This window comes from Dendrobates tinctorius, unplaced genomic scaffold (genome assembly GCF_039654945.1).
Source record: "Dendrobates tinctorius isolate UK_male_01 unplaced genomic scaffold, ASM3965494v1 ptg000258l, whole genome shotgun sequence".
Taxonomy (NCBI): Eukaryota; Metazoa; Chordata; class Amphibia; order Anura; family Dendrobatidae; genus Dendrobates; species Dendrobates tinctorius.
In genome coordinates this window covers 6,580,577-6,599,587 of record NW_027361925.1, presented here as the reverse complement: position 1 = coordinate 6,599,587, position 19,011 = coordinate 6,580,577, and the positions used below count along the sequence as shown (strand labels likewise).

The 19,011-nt window shown below is 46.0% G+C and overlaps 1 protein-coding gene across 1 annotated transcript in view; it reads right to left on the bottom strand.

The window, feature by feature from the left end:
- Positions 1–19,011, bottom strand: part of LOC141069338 (pendrin-like) — a 195,878-nt gene that overhangs the window by 100,675 nt on the left and 76,192 nt on the right. The window contains exons 6-7 of the mRNA XM_073558816.1: positions 7,004–7,156; positions 3,085–3,167 (exon numbers count right to left, since the gene is read on the bottom strand). Of these exons, the coding sequence (XP_073414917.1) occupies positions 3,085–3,167; positions 7,004–7,156 (236 nt within the window). The remainder of the gene's footprint in view (positions 1–3,084; positions 3,168–7,003; positions 7,157–19,011) is intronic.

Sequence of the window (19,011 nt, the reverse complement as noted above, 5' to 3'; positions counted from 1 at the left end):
AACAGAAAACACAGTAGTTTGACAATAAATGGCTTCACCCAACCACTAACCATGAGTGGAGAAAAAGGTTTGGTATTATTATTCATATTCTCTGAAAAAAGGCCAAGAAAAAAAAAATCTGCAGGTGTATGTAAACATTTGAGCACAACTGTGCAACTTGAGCACACTTACTGGGCTGTTAGTCCCAGACCTATTCCAGATGTACATTCAGCTATTGTGTGGTTTGTCTCTCTGTGCCTTGCATTCTGTTTGTTGATCTTTCATTGCCTGACTTTGGACCTCGTTCTGACATTTGTCTGCTTAATCCATTTGGCTCTTATCCACTTTTGACCTCAGACTCCTTGCCTAAACCATCTCATGGCTTGTCCGTGAGAAGTGACTCAACATTACATTACATCTGGCCCTCAGAAGCTGATTATATAGGTTGGGGATGAGTGAAAGTGGGTATGTATTTTTAACAGTGATTTTGTTTAGTTCTTGGAAATCAATGGAAGGATGCAGACCCCCATCTCTGTTTTTTACAAAGAAAAATCCAGTAGATACAGGGTAGGAAGGACGGATATGACCCTTCTGTAAACTTTCGTTAACATTTTTTCATGGAGGTCTGTTCAGGCCCAGGCAAAATGTAAAGTCGAGCTTTAGGCAATTTGGCATTTGGAATAAGATCAGTAGCACAATCATAATGATGATGGGGAGGTAATATCTCTGCCTCTTTTTCTGCAAAAAAATCCTTCAGTTACCCCGGTAGACCCTTCAGACTAGTGGAGCATATTTGTAAAGTTCTTAGACATTTCTTGCAACAATTTGGGCTCCATTGAACAATCTTCTTCTGACACCAGTCAATAACAGGATAGTGAACCTGCAACCATGGAAGCCCCAGTATCAATTCAGCATGTAAATTATCCAAAACAAAACAGGAGATGGATTCAGTGTGGAGTGCTCCCACTTGGAGCGTGAAATCTACCGTTATCCTCGTTATCAAATTCTGGACTAACAGTCTCTTGTCAAGTGTGAAGATTTTAATGGGTCTTTCTAAACTAACTGTCCCTAACCCTAACTTCAGAACCAGTCTCGAATCAATAAAGTTAGCAGTAGACCCACAGTCATTGAACTCCAATGTTGATTACACCTGGTTCTTGAAGGTTAACAAATTAACAATATATTTTTCAGTACTTTATCAGCAGAAGAAAAAGGTACCTGGGAGTCTAGGTGAGCTCCTCGGCCATCACCCAGACTCTGACATTCTCTTGACACTCTGTTAACCTGAGGACGAGTTGAGCAATTCTTGAGAAAATGTCCATAGAGACCACAGTACAGACAGAGTACAAGATCTTGTCTACGTCTTTTCTCCGTAACACGAAGACTGGTAACTCTATCCTCCAATGGCTCCACCTACAGTAAATGGACCTGCTCTGGGGAATTATAATAGGCAGCCTGCTGTACACCACGTCTCTCATGGATTCTGTGATCCATTTGTATGGCCAGGGTCATAGCCTCTGCCAAAGAACAAAGGGCCTCATGAAGGTCAAGACCATCCTTAAGAGTTTTGGAAAAGCCTTTGCGAAACTGGCACATGAGAGCTGCATCTTTTCACAGAACTTTAGTGGACCACTACTAGAACTCAGTACAGTAGTCCTCAGCTGTGTGACTGCCCGTGCCAGATTCATGATCTTAGCCTCAGCTACTTGGATCCTGTTGAGTTTGTAATATATTGATCTAAACTGTCAAAAGAGTTGTCAACTGGGGCTTGTGGTGACAAGAAAAATGCCCAGTTCTGAGGTCCCCCTCAGAGTAGGGACATTATTATTTCCACCCGCTGAAACTCATCTCCTGATGGCAGGGGGCGGAGGGTAAAAAATAACCTATAGTTCTCCCTGAATGATCTTAACTGTTTTTTCTCTCCCAAAAATTTATCAGGGCAGGCCATTACAGCTTCGGGAGAGATCAACTCTACATTAGAGGGTACTGATGTCACAGCCACTGCTGACAGTGAAGTGCTATAGGAGGTTGTTCATAAAATTAATTATCTGACCCTGCAACTGACGTTATGATGACTTCAGTCTCTGGCATTACTAAGCCATCTGCGTCAAATTAGCCACCTGATCACAGAGCGTGTGAATAGGCTCCATACTGGTGAAAAAGAAAAATGTATAGGCCAGACTAATTGTGATGCTTGATGAAGACTGCTATTGCACTGTATTTGACAAAATAAAAAGATTTTTTACTTCATTCCAGTTTGGATGCTGTCCTTCTGTTCTAGTAATGTGATGCTTAGTCACTTCTCATAGACAAGCCGTGATATGGAATAGTCAAGGAGTCAGAGGTCAAAAGCAAGAAGGGTACGTAATAAAAGCAAGGAAGAGACAAAGGCGTAGTTAGGTAATAGTCCAAGGTCAAGAGGATAGTGGATCATAGCAGAAAGGGTTAAACTGACGGATGGTCAGATCGAGGTCCAAGGTCAGACAACGAAAAATCAACAAACAGATCACAAGGCAAAGAGACAAACCACAGAATACCTGAATGTACATCTGGCAGAGGTCTGGCTCTAAAAGCCCAATTAAGTAGCCTGGCAATCACCTGGGATAATGAATACCTGCAGATAGCCAGCACCTCCCAGTCTCAGATTGGATGACCAAATTGTCAACCAACACACCGACAGCTCACTTCATACCTTCCTTATTCACTTCATTCCTTGCCACATCACCACACATAATCCCACCCCCCCACCACATTACCACACATAGTACTGCCCCCCCACCACATCACCACACACAATCCCGGCCCCCACCACATCACCACACATAATCCCGCCCCGCCACCACATCACCACACATAATCCCGCCCCCCCACCACATTACCACACATAATCCCACCCCCCACCACATTACCACACGAGGCTCCATCCCCCCACATTTATTATTGTTATTAACTTCATTTTAATTTAATGTACCACCTGCGTAAGCGCTATTGAATGTTGTCATTATTTACTTTAGTTTAATCACCAGCAGCGTTAATTAGATAGCAATGAGTGTGCCGAGTGTTAACTGGCTGGAAACAGCTAGTAAGAGTAATATAATGACTCACCCGCTAGGGATGCTCTTCACAATTGCAGCTCCATACCTCTTTTCAAAATTTACTCCGTAAGAAATCCCTGTAGCTACTATTGTCTGAAATGAAAGAAAATATTTGTTATCTCATTCGTAGTGATTTCTCTCTTCTGAAACTGAGAGACTGGAAGGAAAAAGATATTGTATATTTAGTACTATATACATAAAAGCACACCAACTGCACTGCAGCTATGTTTTTATTTTTTAATTTAATCTCTTTGTGCAATTAAAGGGATTGTTCGGTTAAATCAAGTTATGACCTATCCATGGAATAGGTATTATCTCACTGATCGATGGATGCTCCATGACAAGGATCCACACCGACTGGTAGATCGAGAAGTTTTTAACCCCGATGGGGAACTTTTATTTCCATTACAAAATGGTGTGACTAGTTGTACATCCAACCACCACTCAATTGATTCCCTAGGGTTCTGCCAGAAAAAGCTGAGCGCAGCGCTCAGTAACCTCACAAGGAATGAATGGTGCTCAGTTCTCATATGCGCATTGCTGCTCCATTCTAACAGGCATAAAAGTTCCCAGTTCTGCCAATCAGTGCAGGATCTAATAGTTGGATCTCCACCGATCGGCAAGTATCACTTATGCAGTGGATAGGTGACACCTTGTTTTAACTGGACAACCCTTTACGGGAATTGAAAAAAAAATAACTACAGGAAATGTCATGAAATATAAATTCCTAAATACATTTAATTAGCAAACCACACTCGTGTTTAGGGAGGTAATCATTATAGAATTAAAATGGCTGCCATCTTGATAAACTTACATGAAATTGCCAAGATTCTTAGTACAGGGGCCTGTGAGCTTGTGCAGGAGAAGCTCCATCTCCTTCCTTCACATGTATATAGATTTACAGTACTTCCTTAATACTGCTGAGGTAAGAAGAGGCCACTCAAATATCTCAGCATCCGGCCTTTACATTGTATAGCTTATTTCCAGGTCACAGCAGCAGAGCTTCTCCTGCACATGCTCACAGGCCCCTGTACTAATATTGTAGGGCAGATGTCTTCCAGTGTAATAAGATGGTGGCTATTTTAGTTCTACATTGATTATCTCTCTAGACCACACATGTCAAACTTTGGTGAGCATATTTGGCCCACGATGCAGAGCAGGGGCTGCCCGGTATTGCATTTTCAACTGTATCGGCATCCTATATATACTGTATGGAGCACTATGTAAGACCATCATGCTGTATGGAGCACTATGTGGGGCCATTATGCTGTATGGAGTACTATGTGGGGACATTATGCTGTATGTGGCATTATGTAGGGCCATTATACTGTATGGAGTACTATGTGGGTCCATTATTTTGTGTGGAGCACTATGTGGGCCCATTATTGTGTATGTAAGGTCCCATTATACTGTAGGGGCCCATTAAACTGTATGGAGGACAATGCAGGGTCATTATACTGTATAAATGGCAATGCAGGGCACATTATACTATATGAACCCTATATGGGGCCATTACACTTTATGGAAAGCAATGCAGAGTCCATTAAAGTGTACAGAGGACTGTGTGAGACCGGAGACTGACTGTGTAATAGACTAGAGCAGTGGGGAGACAAAGAGAGGCAAGTATTTATTTTTTTTCATGTGAGGCCCTTTGTGCTGGTTGGGGCACTATGTGGAGCCGTTATACTGTAAAGAGCTTTATGTTGGCCTTTATACTGTATGAAAGACAAAGCAGCGTCCATTATACTGTATGGAGGACTTTGTGGGGCCATTACAATGTATGAAAGGCAATGCAGGGTCCATTATACTGTATGGAGGAATATGTGGGGCCATTATACTGTATGGAGCACTATATGAGGCCAATATACTGTATGTTTCTTTAAGTTTGTTTCCATATGTAAAGTTTCATCGTTATATTTGATGATAAGGAAAAACTTTCTCAATTGTAGACTTTTTTTTTAATAAATATCAAGGTTGGTGCACAACTTTGTCCAATCTTTTAAGTTTAGCCCTTTGTGTATTTGAGTTTGACATCCCTGCTCTAGACAAAACAATTGAAATTGTCTTTATTTTTCCTATTCCTGGAAAATCTCTTTAAGGAATAAACATATTATAAACTGTTGTTTGAAACCCTGCAATTTGCAGACAACCCTCTAAGCATTGGGGTCTATCAATTTGCCTGGCATGATTCTACATGCAGATCAAGTAAAGGAGGCGATTTTGGCATTTTGACATGCAATTGTGTTCTGTCAACACATTATAGCCCACAGCATTTGATCCCCCGTTAACATTACCATATGGCTTCCTTCCTCCTCTTGTTTGCACTAGTTTACAACCCTTCATCAGTCTATTTTGTGACAATAACTAGAATATATGACAATCCCATAGTTGGCATCATGGAAATGTATGGCATTCAAGTGTGGACCCATGGGGAGGTGTGTGGGGTAACTCTGTCTCCGTCTTCCCATTCTCCTCCACCTTTTTTTCTCTTTTTCCTTTCTTCATGCTTTCCTTCTTCCTTCCTTTAAAATGTGTTTTTCTGGTAGTAATTGTTTGAATTATTCCTTGCTGTTAACAAGTATTGCTTCATTGCCATAATTAATGTGTGATTCTTATATCACTTACACCATTTTAGGTGATTTTATATATTTCAATGAACATGTGGCAAGAGCAAAAGATTATCCGCACTGCTGCAACACCTGTGGCCAACACACCTGACCGTGTTAGAGAAACACTGATTTGACCCGTCCCCGGGCTCTCAGGTGCCAACCCAATGTGATCAAACACATGCAAAGTCTATAACCAAAGATATGAGGGTGGCACTCACCGTCCCATTAAAAGTCCCTTTTATTCAAATTGCATGTATGTAAATTGTCTCTTCAGAGAGGAAGAGGACTAGAACCTGATTCAAATTGCATAAAACAGGACTCTCCTGCCTCTGATATTTTATGAAATTTGAATAAAAGGGACTTTTAATGGGACGGTGAGTGCCACCCTCATTTATTTGGTTATAGACTTTACAGTGGGGAAAAAAAGTATTTATTCAGCCACCAATTATGCAACTTCTCCCACTTAAAAAGATGAGAGAGGCCTGTAATTGACATCATAGACCACAACTATGAGAGTCAAAATGAGAAAAAAAATCCAGAAAATCACCTTCTCTGATTTGGAAAGACTTATTTTGCAAATTATGGTGGAAAATAAGTATTTGGTCATTAAGAAAAGTTCACCTCAATATTTTGTTATATATCCTTTGTTGGCAATGACCGAGGTCAAACGTTTTCTGTAAGACTTCACAAGGCTGGCACACACAGTTGGTGGTATGTTGACCCATTCCTCCATGCAGATCTCCTCTAGAACAGTGATGTTTTGGGCCTGTCCCTGGCAATATGGATTTTCAAATCCCTCCAAAGGTTTTCTATGGGGTTGAGATCTATCTGGTGACTGGCTAGGCCACTCCAGGACCTTCTTAAGCTTCTTAGAAGCCACTCCTTTGTTGCCCTGGTGGTGTGCGTGGGATCATTATGCTGAAAGACCCATCCACATTTCATCTTCAATGTCCTTGCTGATGGAAGGAGAATTGCACTCAAAATCTCACAATATATGGCCCCTTTCATTCTTTCATGTACACGTCCTGGTCCCTTTGCAAAGAAACAGCCCCAAAGCATGATGTTGCCACCCCCATGCTTCACAGTAGGTATGGTGTGCTTTGGATGCAGCTCAGCATTCTGTATCCTCCAAACACGACGAGTTTTGTTTCTACCAAACAGTTCTACTTTGGTTTCATCAGACCATATGAAATTCTCCCAATATATTTATTACCATATCTGTTTGTTTATATTTGCATCCTAAAAAAACTTGATTCAACCATGCACAATTATACACAATTACTTGTCTGATAATTGCATCGAAAGTAACTACAAACTTACCACGATAATTTCTATAGGAATCGGCACGCGAAGCCAATTCTTGAATCTTTCATTGACTTCTTTTACCGCCACACAGACTAGAAAGGCTAGCAGCCCAGCAATAAAGTCACATATGTTGGTCTGTGCAATATTCTTGAAGATGTCAACAATTGTCTAAACACAAAAAAAATGAAAAAACAAGAAATAAAAAGGTAAAATTTCAATGCCACAATTTCCAATTTTTGTGAGTGGCATTATTATTATTATTATTATTATTATTATTATTATTATTATTATTATTTATACAGCACCATTGGTTCCATGGTGCTGTACATGAGAAGGGGTTACATACAAATTACAGATATCACTTACAGTAAACAAACTTACAATGACAGACTGATACAGAGGGGAGAGGACCCTGCCCTTTCGGGCTTACATGCTACAGGATGGTGGGGAAGGAGACAGTAGGTTGGTGGGTTGCAGTAGTTCCGGTGTTGGTTGGGTTGAGGTGATATCACCGGTAGTGGTGGCATAATGATAAAGGTTCCTGCCTCTAGTACCAGTCATGTACCATTGACTCTATGCCCATGAAGATGTATGACATGTATGTGATATAGGTACCAGTAAATTGATTCACTAAATGCCACTTCCATGTAAAATAAATTATTCCTTTATTGCTGGGAAGATTTTCAACTAGCATTTGGAACCTCACTGCTGAGATTTGCAACCATAGAGGTGGAAGAAGAGAATTTGGAATGCCTTATTACTCCCCTTTGGTGATGCTGTAGGAATTGAATACTTGATGACAAGTACTGCTAATGAGGACATGATCAATAAGGGACACCCAGCAGAGGGCCTCTTTGTGATCCGCTTTTCTGAGAGCTTGTGACAGCAGATTCAAGAAGTAACCAAGGCCAGAATGTGGTATTTCTTCAAGCACAATAAATCTAATGTGGAATCAAGGCCTGGCTATTAGTTTGTTATCATGTCTTAAAAAAAACCCCGATACCTGGTATTATACTTTCACAGTTAGAGCTCATTCAGACGTCAGTGACTTTCTGGAATTATTATTACTTATTATTATAATAGCGCCCTTTATTCCATGTCGCTTTACATGTGAAAAGGAGTATACATAATAATAAAAAACAAGTACAATAGTCATGAAACAATACCAGTGACCGACTGGTACTGGAGGAGAGAGGACCCTGATCGTGAGGGCTCATGGTATGTTTCCACGGTCAGGAAACACTGTGGGTTTGACCCTGCATACAGCCGCAGCATCAAACCTGCAGCGTCCAGATATTACAGCATAGTGGAGGGGATTTCATGAAATGCAGCTTACTACGCATGTCTACTAATTAACATAAGTTCTTACCTGTCCTGCTGCCTGGAAGTCCGCGTCCACTGCAGTTCTTGCGATAACTTAGCTTATCACGAGAACTGCTGTGTTATAGCGAGACCTGCTGTGCATGTGACCAGGGGTTATCTCCGTTCACGTACACAGTGTAGATGATCGCCGGAGATTTACGGCAGTCACCTACAAGCTCTGCTATATCTGGATGTCATGCATCCAGATGTAGCAGAGCTGAACTCGTCGTGGGACTCTCGTATAATGGACTATATCGAACAGGGAGTATACTGTTGGTTTTTTATTACTATTTTTTTTTTCAGGAGATCGAAGACTTCGCTTGGATTTGGGCGTACAATAAAAATATGGAAAACTGTGTAGTGTCTTTTTTTAACCCTTTAACAATAGGATTAATCATGGATAGGTGTCTTATTGACACCTCTCCATTATTAACCGGGCTTAATGTCACCTTACAATCAACGGTGACATTAACCCCCTTATTATGCCACCGCTACATGGCAGAGGGAAGAGAGAGGCTAAGCGCCGAAATTGACGCATCTTAGAGATGCACCATTTCTGGGGCAGCTGCGGGCTGGTGTTTGTAGCCAGGGGGGTCCAATATCCATGGACCCTCTCTAGGCTATGAATATCAGCCTGCAGCTGTCTACATAGCCTTTCTGGCTATACAATATAATGGGACCCCAAGTCTTTTTTTTTGTGGTCCCCCTATTTTAATAGCCAGTAAAGGCTATGCAGACAGCTGCGGGCTGATATTCATAGCCTGGGAAGATCCATGGGTATTACCCCCTTCCCAGGCTACAAATATTGGCCCCCGGCCATCGGCTTTCCCTCTCTGGTGCAAAAAATTGCACGGAAGCCCACATAATTTTTTTGGGGAAGCCCACATAATTTTTTTTTGGGGGGCCCACCCTATTTTAATAACCAGTTAGATATATCTATAATACATAAATATAGATAGATAGATATATCTATAGATAGTGTGGTGTAGTGATCACTGTGTCCGCTAGGGGGCGCGCTGTGGTTGTCCCAGGACGGACGGATAGCCATGTCCAGCGTGGTAACAGGAGCAGGGTGCTAAAGGACGGTTATGTATCCCAAGGTGGGTGGCCTTGGGATGAAGGCCTGATTATGTGCTGATCAGCAGAGCTGATCTTTCATTCTAATGTGTTAGGGAGAAGCCTTCAGGTGATTGATGAGACGGGTGGGATCAATCACCTACAAACCCACCTAGGGGCGGGTGTCTAAAACGCCATAGTAAAGTATGTGTATGAGTGTTTGAAGGACTTGTGATGAGGTCATAGCCATGTGATCCGGTGGGCGTGAATACGGACCATATACAGTTGTGGCCAAAAGTATTTACCCCCCTGCAATTCTGTCAGATAATACTCAGTTTCTTCCTGAAAATGATTGCAAACACAAATTCTTTGGTATTATTATCTTCATTTAATTTGTCTTAAATGAAAAAACACAAAAGAGAATGAAGCAAAAAGCAAAACATTGATCATTTCACACAAAACTCCAAAAATGGGTGAGACAAAAGTATTGGCACCCTCAGCCTAATACTTGGTTGCACAACCTTTAGCCAAAATAACTGAAACCAACCGCTTCCGGTAACCATCAATGAGTTTCTTACAATACTCTGCTGGAATTTTAGACCATTCTTCTTTGGCAAACTGCTCCAGGACCCTGATATTTGAAGGGTGCATTTTCCAAACTGCCATTTTTAGATCTCTCCACAGGTGTTCTATGGGATTCAGGTCTGGACTCATTGCTGGCCACCTTAGAAGTCTCCAGTGCTTTCTCTCAAACCATTTTCTAGTGCTTTTTGAAGTGTGTTTTGGGTCATTGTCCTGCTGAAAGACCCATGACCTCTGAGGGAGACCCAGCTTTCTCACACTGGGCCCTATATTATGCTGCAAAATTTGTTGGTAGTCTTCAGACTTCATAATGCCATGCACATGGTCAAGCAGTCCAGTGCCAGAGGCAGCAAAGCAACCCCAAAACATCAGGGAACCTCCACCATGTTTGACTGTAGGGACCGTGTTCTTTTCTTTGAATGCCTCTTTTTTTCTCCTGTAAACTCTATGTTGATGCCTTTGCCCAAAAAGCTCTACTTTTGTCTCATCTGACCAGAGAACATTCTTCCAAAACGTTTTAGGCTTTTTCAGGTAAGTTTTGCCAAACTCCAGCCTGGCTTTTTTATGTCTCGGGGTAAGAAGTGGGGTCTTCCTGGGTCTCCTACCATACAGTCCCTTTTCATTCCGACGCCGACATATAGTACGGGTTGACACTGTTGTACCCTCCTACTGCAGGGCAGCTTGAACTTGTTTGGATGTTAGTCGAGGTTCTTTATCCAACATCTGCAGAATCTTGCGTTGAAATCTCTTGTCAATTTTTCTTTTCCGTCCACATCTAGGGAGGTTAGCCACAGTGCCATGGGCGTTAAGCTTCTTGATGACACTGCGCACGGTAGACACAGGAACATTCAGGTCTTTGGAGATGGACTTGTAGCCTTAAGATTGCTCATGCTTCCTCACAATTTGGTTTCTCAAGTCCTCAGACAGTTCTTTCGTCTTCTTTCTTTTCACCATGCTCAATGTGGTACACACAAGGACACAGGACAGAGGTTGAGTCAACTTTAATCCATGTCAACTGGCTGCAAGTGTGATTTAGTTATTGCCAACACCTGTTAGGTGCCACAGGTAAGTTACAGGTGCTGTTAATTACACAAATTAGAGAAGCATCACATGATTTTTCGAACAGTGCCAATACTTTTGTCCACCCTCTTTTTTATGTTTGGTGTGTAATTATATCCAATTTGGCTTTAGGACAATTCTTTTTGTGTTTTTTCATTTAAGACAAATTAAACGAAGATAATAATAACAAAGAATTTGTGTTTGCAATCATTTTCAGGAAGAAACTGAGTATTATCTGACAGAATTGCAGGGGTGTCAATACTTTTGGCCACAACTGTAAGGTGGCCAGGGTAGGTCACATGAGTGAATGCTTGGACCCAGTTGGTCCGTATGAAAGGCCTCATCTGGCTGACGTGAGACCGATTAAGGAAGATGTGTCTGGCTTCCTGGGTGCACGTGTAGACGTGTGTCTGATAGTTCCCTGGAGGGAATGAACGTTTGCACTGAGAAGCAGCCATGAGGTAACCCTGACAGGGGATATAACTGTGAGGCTAGAGAGCCTGTGTACTGGACGTAACAAAGCTTGTGTGACTGCAGGGATAACAGAGGAGAGCTCTGTCATGGACGCTATGCTGTTTTATATGAACTTTCTGTTGCTGTTCATGGTTTATGCTGCATAATAAAACGCATGGACTGTTGGAGTTATATGAGAAACCTGTGCCGGACCTGGATATTTGGCTGCCTAGCGTGTGTCCCCTACCTGAATGACAAGTGCTACCTTACAATTGGTGGAGAATGCTAAGGGCAGTGTTGTAGCCTTGTTGCTAGGGGCAACGGATGAGGACTGCAAAACTTGGTTGCTAAGGGCAATGATTCCAAAAGCACATGTTGCAGTGCTGAGCTAGGAGGGTGGACGGTCTTGAAATCCGTGTGATATGCTGATTGGGGTCAGTGAAAGAGACTGCTGATTGCTATAGGGTGCCCCTGTGGATAGGAGGTACTCGAGAACCTGTGTGGCCGACACAGGTAACAGACAGGAGTCTGTGTTGTACTGACCGGGGTCAGTGGGGAATACTGTGTACCTGGACGGTTCAGTGTGCAAGGTCCTGGAGGGTCAGTGTTGGGAGGTTCTGGGAGAAGAATCGGATCCCTGGAGCACGTGCTATGACCTTGGACCTGGTGAGGCGTGAGTGTTGGGCAGTCTCAGGCAGAGACGGATGTCTTGAATAGCACCCGCTGAGCCCTGTGTGTTGGATGCTCTCAGGAGGAGACGGACAACCTGTTTAGCACACAGACAGGACACTTGAGTTTTGTGTTGTGTATGTTTTTTTTTTCTTTTCCCTCTCAAGTCAGCTTGCGGTGGCTCAGTGGGGTCAAGAAGGTGATAGGCGGCTTGCTCTAACTTGGCGGGGTTATGAAGGTGACAAGTGGCTTGCTGTAACTTGGCGGGGTTACGAAGGTGACAAGCGGCCTGCTGTAACTCGGCGGAGTTACGATGGTGATACCAGCAGCTGTGTGTGAGCGGCAGCCGGAGGTGTCGGAGATCAGTGACAGCAGGAGCTGTGGTGGTGCCAGCAAGAACTTGTGTGGTATTGTACTTAAAGGGCCAGTACGGGCCCAAGAGACATAAACTGTGTCGTGTGAACTGTGGTCTAAGGAGACCTGTAGAAAGGACATGAAGAAATCCCGAGAGGGGGTGGTGACCCAAATTGGGGTGGTAACCCAAAAAGGGGTGGAGTCCCATAGGGAGGTGGTGACCCAAATGGGGGTGGTAACCCAAAAAGGGGTGGAGTCCCAAAAGGGGATAGTCGCTCAAAAGGGGGTGGAGTCCAGGCAAATGGGGAGGAGAGGAGAGCTCTGTCATGGATGCTATGCTGTTTTATATGAACTTTCTGTTGCTGTTCATGGTTTATGATGACCAATAAACTGCATGGACTGTTGGAGTTATATGAGAAACCTGTGCCAGACCTGGTTATTTGGCTGCCTAGCGAGTGTCCCCTACCTGAATGACAAGTGCTACATTACAATTGATATATCTATATAAGAGATATCTATGTATCTATCTATAGATATATCTATGTATCTATAGATAGATCTATCTATAGATCTGTCATAGTGGAAAAAGACAGCAGGATGGCGCTCACCGTTCACTTGAAATGATTAACTTTATTTCATATTGACAAAGCATAGGCATCGGCACAGGAGAGATGTAAAAAGACTACTAGGTTAGCAAGAATACATGAACATGTGAACAGCTCCATAGACCATAATAGATACAAGTTCTATCTCTGAAAAACACCAATAGAACTCACATGAGAAAAACTGATGCCTGAATGAGCCCTTAAAGCTATGGCCATGTGGGGAAGGTGACTTGACGGACAGACTTGACTGGAGGTAGAAGGGACGGTTTGTGCACTATAAACGGATATTGGCAATGACAGAAGGGTAACAGCTGGGGAAAGATGAAAAGGGAGTGCAGTACCCAGAATTGACCACAAGATGGCAGGGGGAGCATAGTTCAGGACTTGACATCAGCTAAGGGCTTAAGAAACCACTTAGTCATGGGGGGCGGAGAGATAGGAACCCAGGAGGGAAATTCCCGAGGAAGGGGATAAATAGGACAGGACGGGGTTCCAGGCTAGGCTAGTCCCAGGAGGAGCTCAGGTGGAAGAGACTCAGTACAGAAGACTGACGACGGTGGAGAGCTCGACCAGGGGGACTGACAGGAAGAGACAGTCAGGGGGGTGGCCCTGACACAACAGACCGCAGGACAGACGATGCCCCGGGGATACCGATTGGACGACGACCTCGGGCAGGTAAAGCGCTGGCTGTAGATTGGTCTAGGACAGCCCCAGCGAAATATCCGCGAGGAACGTAATTACGACTGAAGGAAAGGTGAAGGTACCCGGGACTGGATATGGAGAGCTGTAAAGGTGCTGCGGTGTATGGCTACGGTCGTCAGGAGTACGGCCAATAAACTCGGACCTGTTACAGCTAAAAGCTGCCTCCGTCTCGTGTCTGTGTCGTCTTATTGCGGTAAGCGGTGGACCACCCACCAATCCGGGCCCTTACCACATTTGGCGTAATCGGCAGGATCGCTGCTGCCAATACTCCAACTTCAGCTGCAAGCCTGCATCAGAAGAACCAAAGGACTCAGTTGCTTTTCCTGTGGATTACAAATTTGCTCACCTGTGGATTGCAAATTTGCTCACCTGTGGATTACAAATTTGAGACTCTGTTCCGGATCATTGGCTGTAATCAGAAGATCCGGGGGCGGTACCAAAAGCCGGACAACATGGCTGTGGTACTCCAACACCAGGAAGAGGCCCAGGCGTTTGCAGCTGCACTGGACAAACTGGGGCCCCCTCAAATCCACCACTGGGGGGAGCAGTATACACCTGGAGACCGCCGCCCCCTCATCCTGGACCCGGGAAGATGGGTGGAGAAGCCGACCATCGCCCCACCCAGGAGTGCGAGTGGCCCAGGTGAGAAGGCCGGCTGCGGCTGTTTGGCGCCATTCGACTGCTGTACACCGGACGGGATGTGACGCTGCAGCTGCCATGGCCTCGGACGCCTGGAATGGCAGTGGCGTCAAGAGGTCGAATCTCGCCGGGAGACCTGCTTTCGGGAGCCACTGACAGCCCCCCAGACATCGGGCGGAGAGGAGGAGCGGCTGCAGGCTCTGCTGGAGCAGCCGCCGAAGACATCGCCTGGGAGCCTCCCCGCGGGACCCACGAGCCTGGAGGCTAGCCCTGCCGGACGGCGGGGTGAAGATTGGAGGCTGCGGGAGGAGCCGCTGGGCGGCCTGTCGAAGGTCGCTGCACCAGGGAAGGTGAGAGGTCCCCCAGCCCAGCCGGCGGCTCCGCGACCAGCCCCCACCACGCGGCCTCCCCGCGTGGCCTCCTGCGGTCCTGTGGGCCTGGCTGCGGAGGGCTTTGCGGCTTCCGCCCAGCTGAGCGATGCCTCTGCCCATGTCCCCGAGCCATCCCGCCCGGCGGCGCCACGTCCTGTGTCGCCGGTGCAGAACCCACCTGTGGCTGTCCCTGCCACGTTCCACCTTGAGGCAGCGGCCTATCCACTGAAGCCTGCCGCCACTCTGGCCCCGTCTACAACTCCGGTTGCGGCCTGTCCCGCGGCTGCGTCTACTTCACTCCTGGAGTTGGCTTGTGCCTGCTTGTCGGGCTCTGCGGCCTACCCACCGGGACCCACGGCTGCCCGTCGCCCGGCCGCAACGGCTGCTGGGCCGCCGGAATCTGTGGCCGCCCCTGCCCTGCTCTCGACCCCGGCCGCATCCCGCCCACCAGACTCCGCGGCCTACACCGGACCCTCCGTATGGGTTGCAGAGGTCATAGAGAAGATGAAGGCCCAAGAACGGGAGATCTGGAGCCTGCTCCACGACAAAGGAGAGGCGGGCATGGCGGCTTCCCAATCCACCGGGCGGCTCGTGTATACCAACCTGGAGAAGGGATATGAGTTCATTCGAGACCTCGCAACCGGCCAAAAGGTATATCTTCACGTGACTTCCATCCGTCATGGCCGGGCTTTGCGGGAGGGGGACTTGGTGTCATACTATAAAGAGTACTGTCCCCACGGCTATTATGCGGTAGCCGTGATCGTCGAACCCGAAGGCCACGAGCCCCCCGTAAAAAGGACCCCTAAAGACAGTCCCAGCATCCCGGGAGCTCCACGACTGTGGAGACCCTTACTACTGATGAGACATCGGCTGTCAGGAGATGGCCCTGACTTCCGGGATTTCGCTGCACCGTTGTGCAGGCCCAAAAGGACAGTTATGCGTCCAAGTTAAGGAAAATGTTTTTATTGTTTATTGTTTTCTCCTGATATAGCGGGGATGCGAAGGAGGAAGTTTTAATGTTAAAGGAAGGGGGAGTACTTCCGTTTTATGTTTGAAATAGTGTGTTTGAAGGAGCTAAGGCCTCTTTCACACATCAGGTTTTCGCCGTCAGGCGCGATCCGGCGCTTTTGACAGAAACCGGATCCGGCGAAATGCAATGCCGGATCCGGTTTCCCCCCCATTGACTTGCATTAGAGCCGGATCGAGCCGGATGGCCATGCGTTTCATCCGATTTTCGCCAGATCCGGCAATGTGACGCGATCCGGCGTCTGGAAAAAACGGCTACTGTAACGTTTTTTGTCTCCGGCGAAAAAGCCGGACACGCCGAATCCGGCGTGTCCGGCTTTTTCATACAATGAAAGCTTATGAGCGCCGCAATGCGCCTGATCCGTTTTTTTTGGTCTGAGCATGCTCAGTAGCTCTGCCCACAAGACATATATAAAAGCAAGACAGTGGGACCCTCAGCCACACCCAACATGCCACCCAAGCCAAGGAGCAGGAGAAGGCAGCAGACATCTGCAGCAGCACCATCAGCACCACCCCAAATGGAGCAGCATGCTGAACAACGGGAGGGGAGTCCAGCAGCAGATGAGAGACGGTAATTATCAAATCCCCCATTCCTCCAAACTAGGGCTATTGAATATCAAGATATTCATTGGCCCTTTGTTTCTCTTTATTCAACAGCCGCCCAATAGATGCAGCAGCAGCAGCAGCAATGGCAGCAGCTGGAACACCACCCACAGCCATGTAGTCTGGCCACCAGGAAGACAGCACATCATCTTCTGGGAGCCCTCCCTCGCATCGTCAGCGTTTGACGGTAAGTTTTTATTTCCAAAATCCATCATCTCTGTAATATATGTCTATTCATTGCCTTTTATTTCAAAACAGGAATCACAAGATGAAGAGGAGCTCCCAGAAGAAGAAGGAAGGGGTGGACAGACACTTGGAGTGGGCTCACAATTGGTAAGTTTTTTGCATCAAACGCAGAAACACAACATCACACTACACACAACACATAGAAAACAATGTTCTGCAGACCACACACAGCAAACAAATGCCTACATCCAAAGACATAACATTTTTTGTTTTCTTCTCTAGTCTTTCCAATCTGGTGCTCGGCCAAGAGGTCCTCGCAGTGCCTCCCAGGGTCGTCGGCGACAGCAACGCGGCGGTCACCAGCGTGTAAGTATAAATATTTTTGCTTTGTTTTTTTGCACTTTTTATTTCATTTCTTTTGTGGAGGCTAATTATGTTATTTTTGTCTTTTTCTTTAACAGCCTTCACAGCGTGCTCCCGACTCCGACGGTGAGGATGGAGGACTCGATGTGGACCACCTCATCGATCTCGTCAGAGAAAGGGCGCCGCTCTGGAATATGGCTGACCGCCGCCATTCTGACCTTATCGTTACCCGACGACTCTGGGAGGAAATCTGTTCGCTCCTTGTGGACCGCTGGGAGGACCTCTAAGCTCGGGCCCAGATTAAAGAGCGTAAGTATATACAGTACCGGTTGCTTGATTTAAACCAGTGTTTCCCGAACTCCAGTCCTCGTGGTCCCCACGGATCATGTGTTCAGGATTTCTATTTACTTTGGAAATCCTGAAAACATGACCCCTGGGGACCACGAGGACTGGAGTTTGGGAAACACTGATGTTGTATACTAACCACTTTGTCCTTTCTCGTTTCAGGGGAGAGAATTGTGAAGCGGTGGCGGTCTGTGAGGGATCGTTTCAAGAAGGAGTTCAATAAAGAGATGCGGGCCCCGAGTGGATCTGGAGGACGCAGGAGCAAGTACAAGTACGCACGAGCCCTGTCGTTCCTCCGGGAAACAATGCTCACCAGAAGGTAAATATTACACACCACATGTGACAAAAAAATGTTTAGATGTAACTTTTTTTTTTCAGCCAGGGCCATACCATGTCACTATTTTAATTGTTTTTTTTTTCTCTTTATTCCACAGCACGGTGAGCAGCACTCGGGAGCCTGCACAATTGGACCCTTCTGAGGCGATCCCTGAGGAGACCGGCAGCGAGGGACACTTCGACCGCCCCGGTACATCTGCACCTTCCCAGCCTTCCCACACATTCGACCCATCTGTCCCTTCCACCAGCACAGGAGCATCGTGGCCGCCTACCTTACATGAAGCTGCTGGTGAGGAGATCGCTTTCCCTTTACCCCACCCTTCTGCCCCTGCCACCTCTAGTACACCTGCGGGTACTGGGCGGCAGCGGCAGAGGGGTCAGGAAAAGAGTTATGCGCCAGAGTTCTTGCATCTGAATGCATCTTTCCAGAACTGTCTAAAAGTCTTGTCAGAGCAAATCTCCGCAGGCTTTCAGCAGATCAACTCCAGCATTCTGGAGGTGAAGACACTTCTGCAAACCATGCATTCAGAAGCAAGATCTTCGCCAAACCACACCTTTTTCAGGTCTGTTGTGGAGCGCATGGCAACACTATCTCCTACCCAGCAGATGCATGTAATGCATTCGTGCCACGGTGCTCTACAGCAGGTTACCTCCCAACCTCCACCTCCCACCACTGTAGTTCCTCAACCTGCACCCCCTCCAGCCACTTTCCATCCTCCCCCTCCTATTACATCTGCACCCCCTCCAGCCACTTTCCATCCTCCCCCTCCTATTACATACCAGCAACCTCACCAGTACCAGCAACCTCCCCAGTACCAGACATCTCCCCACTTCCAGCAACTTGCCCCGTACCAAACTCCTTCCCCGTACCAAACTCCTTCCCCGTACCAAACTCCTTCCCCATACAACTTTCCATCAACATCATCTGCTCCTACAGTCCCTGCCCAACCCTCCACTCCACCGCCCACCACCTCTTCTGCCTCCCACATGTCCACCCATTCTGTAGCTTTTTCCACACCATCACCTCTAACTGTTCCTTCCCCACCACGATCCCAGTCCTCTCTCCACACTCCCATTGTCGAAGTGTCCCGCAGCCCCTCCAGCAGTATTTCCACCCCACACTACACCGAGTTATAATGTTTTTTTTGTAATAAAAATGCCCATTTGGTTGGTTTCAAACCTTTATTAAAAAAGTTTTTTTAACTTTAAAAACAGTTTACAAAAAAAAAATATTTTAAATAAAAGTTAAATTATTGTTTACACTGGTTGTCTGTCATTTCTTTCTGCGGCGAAATATGTTTAAAAAAAAAAG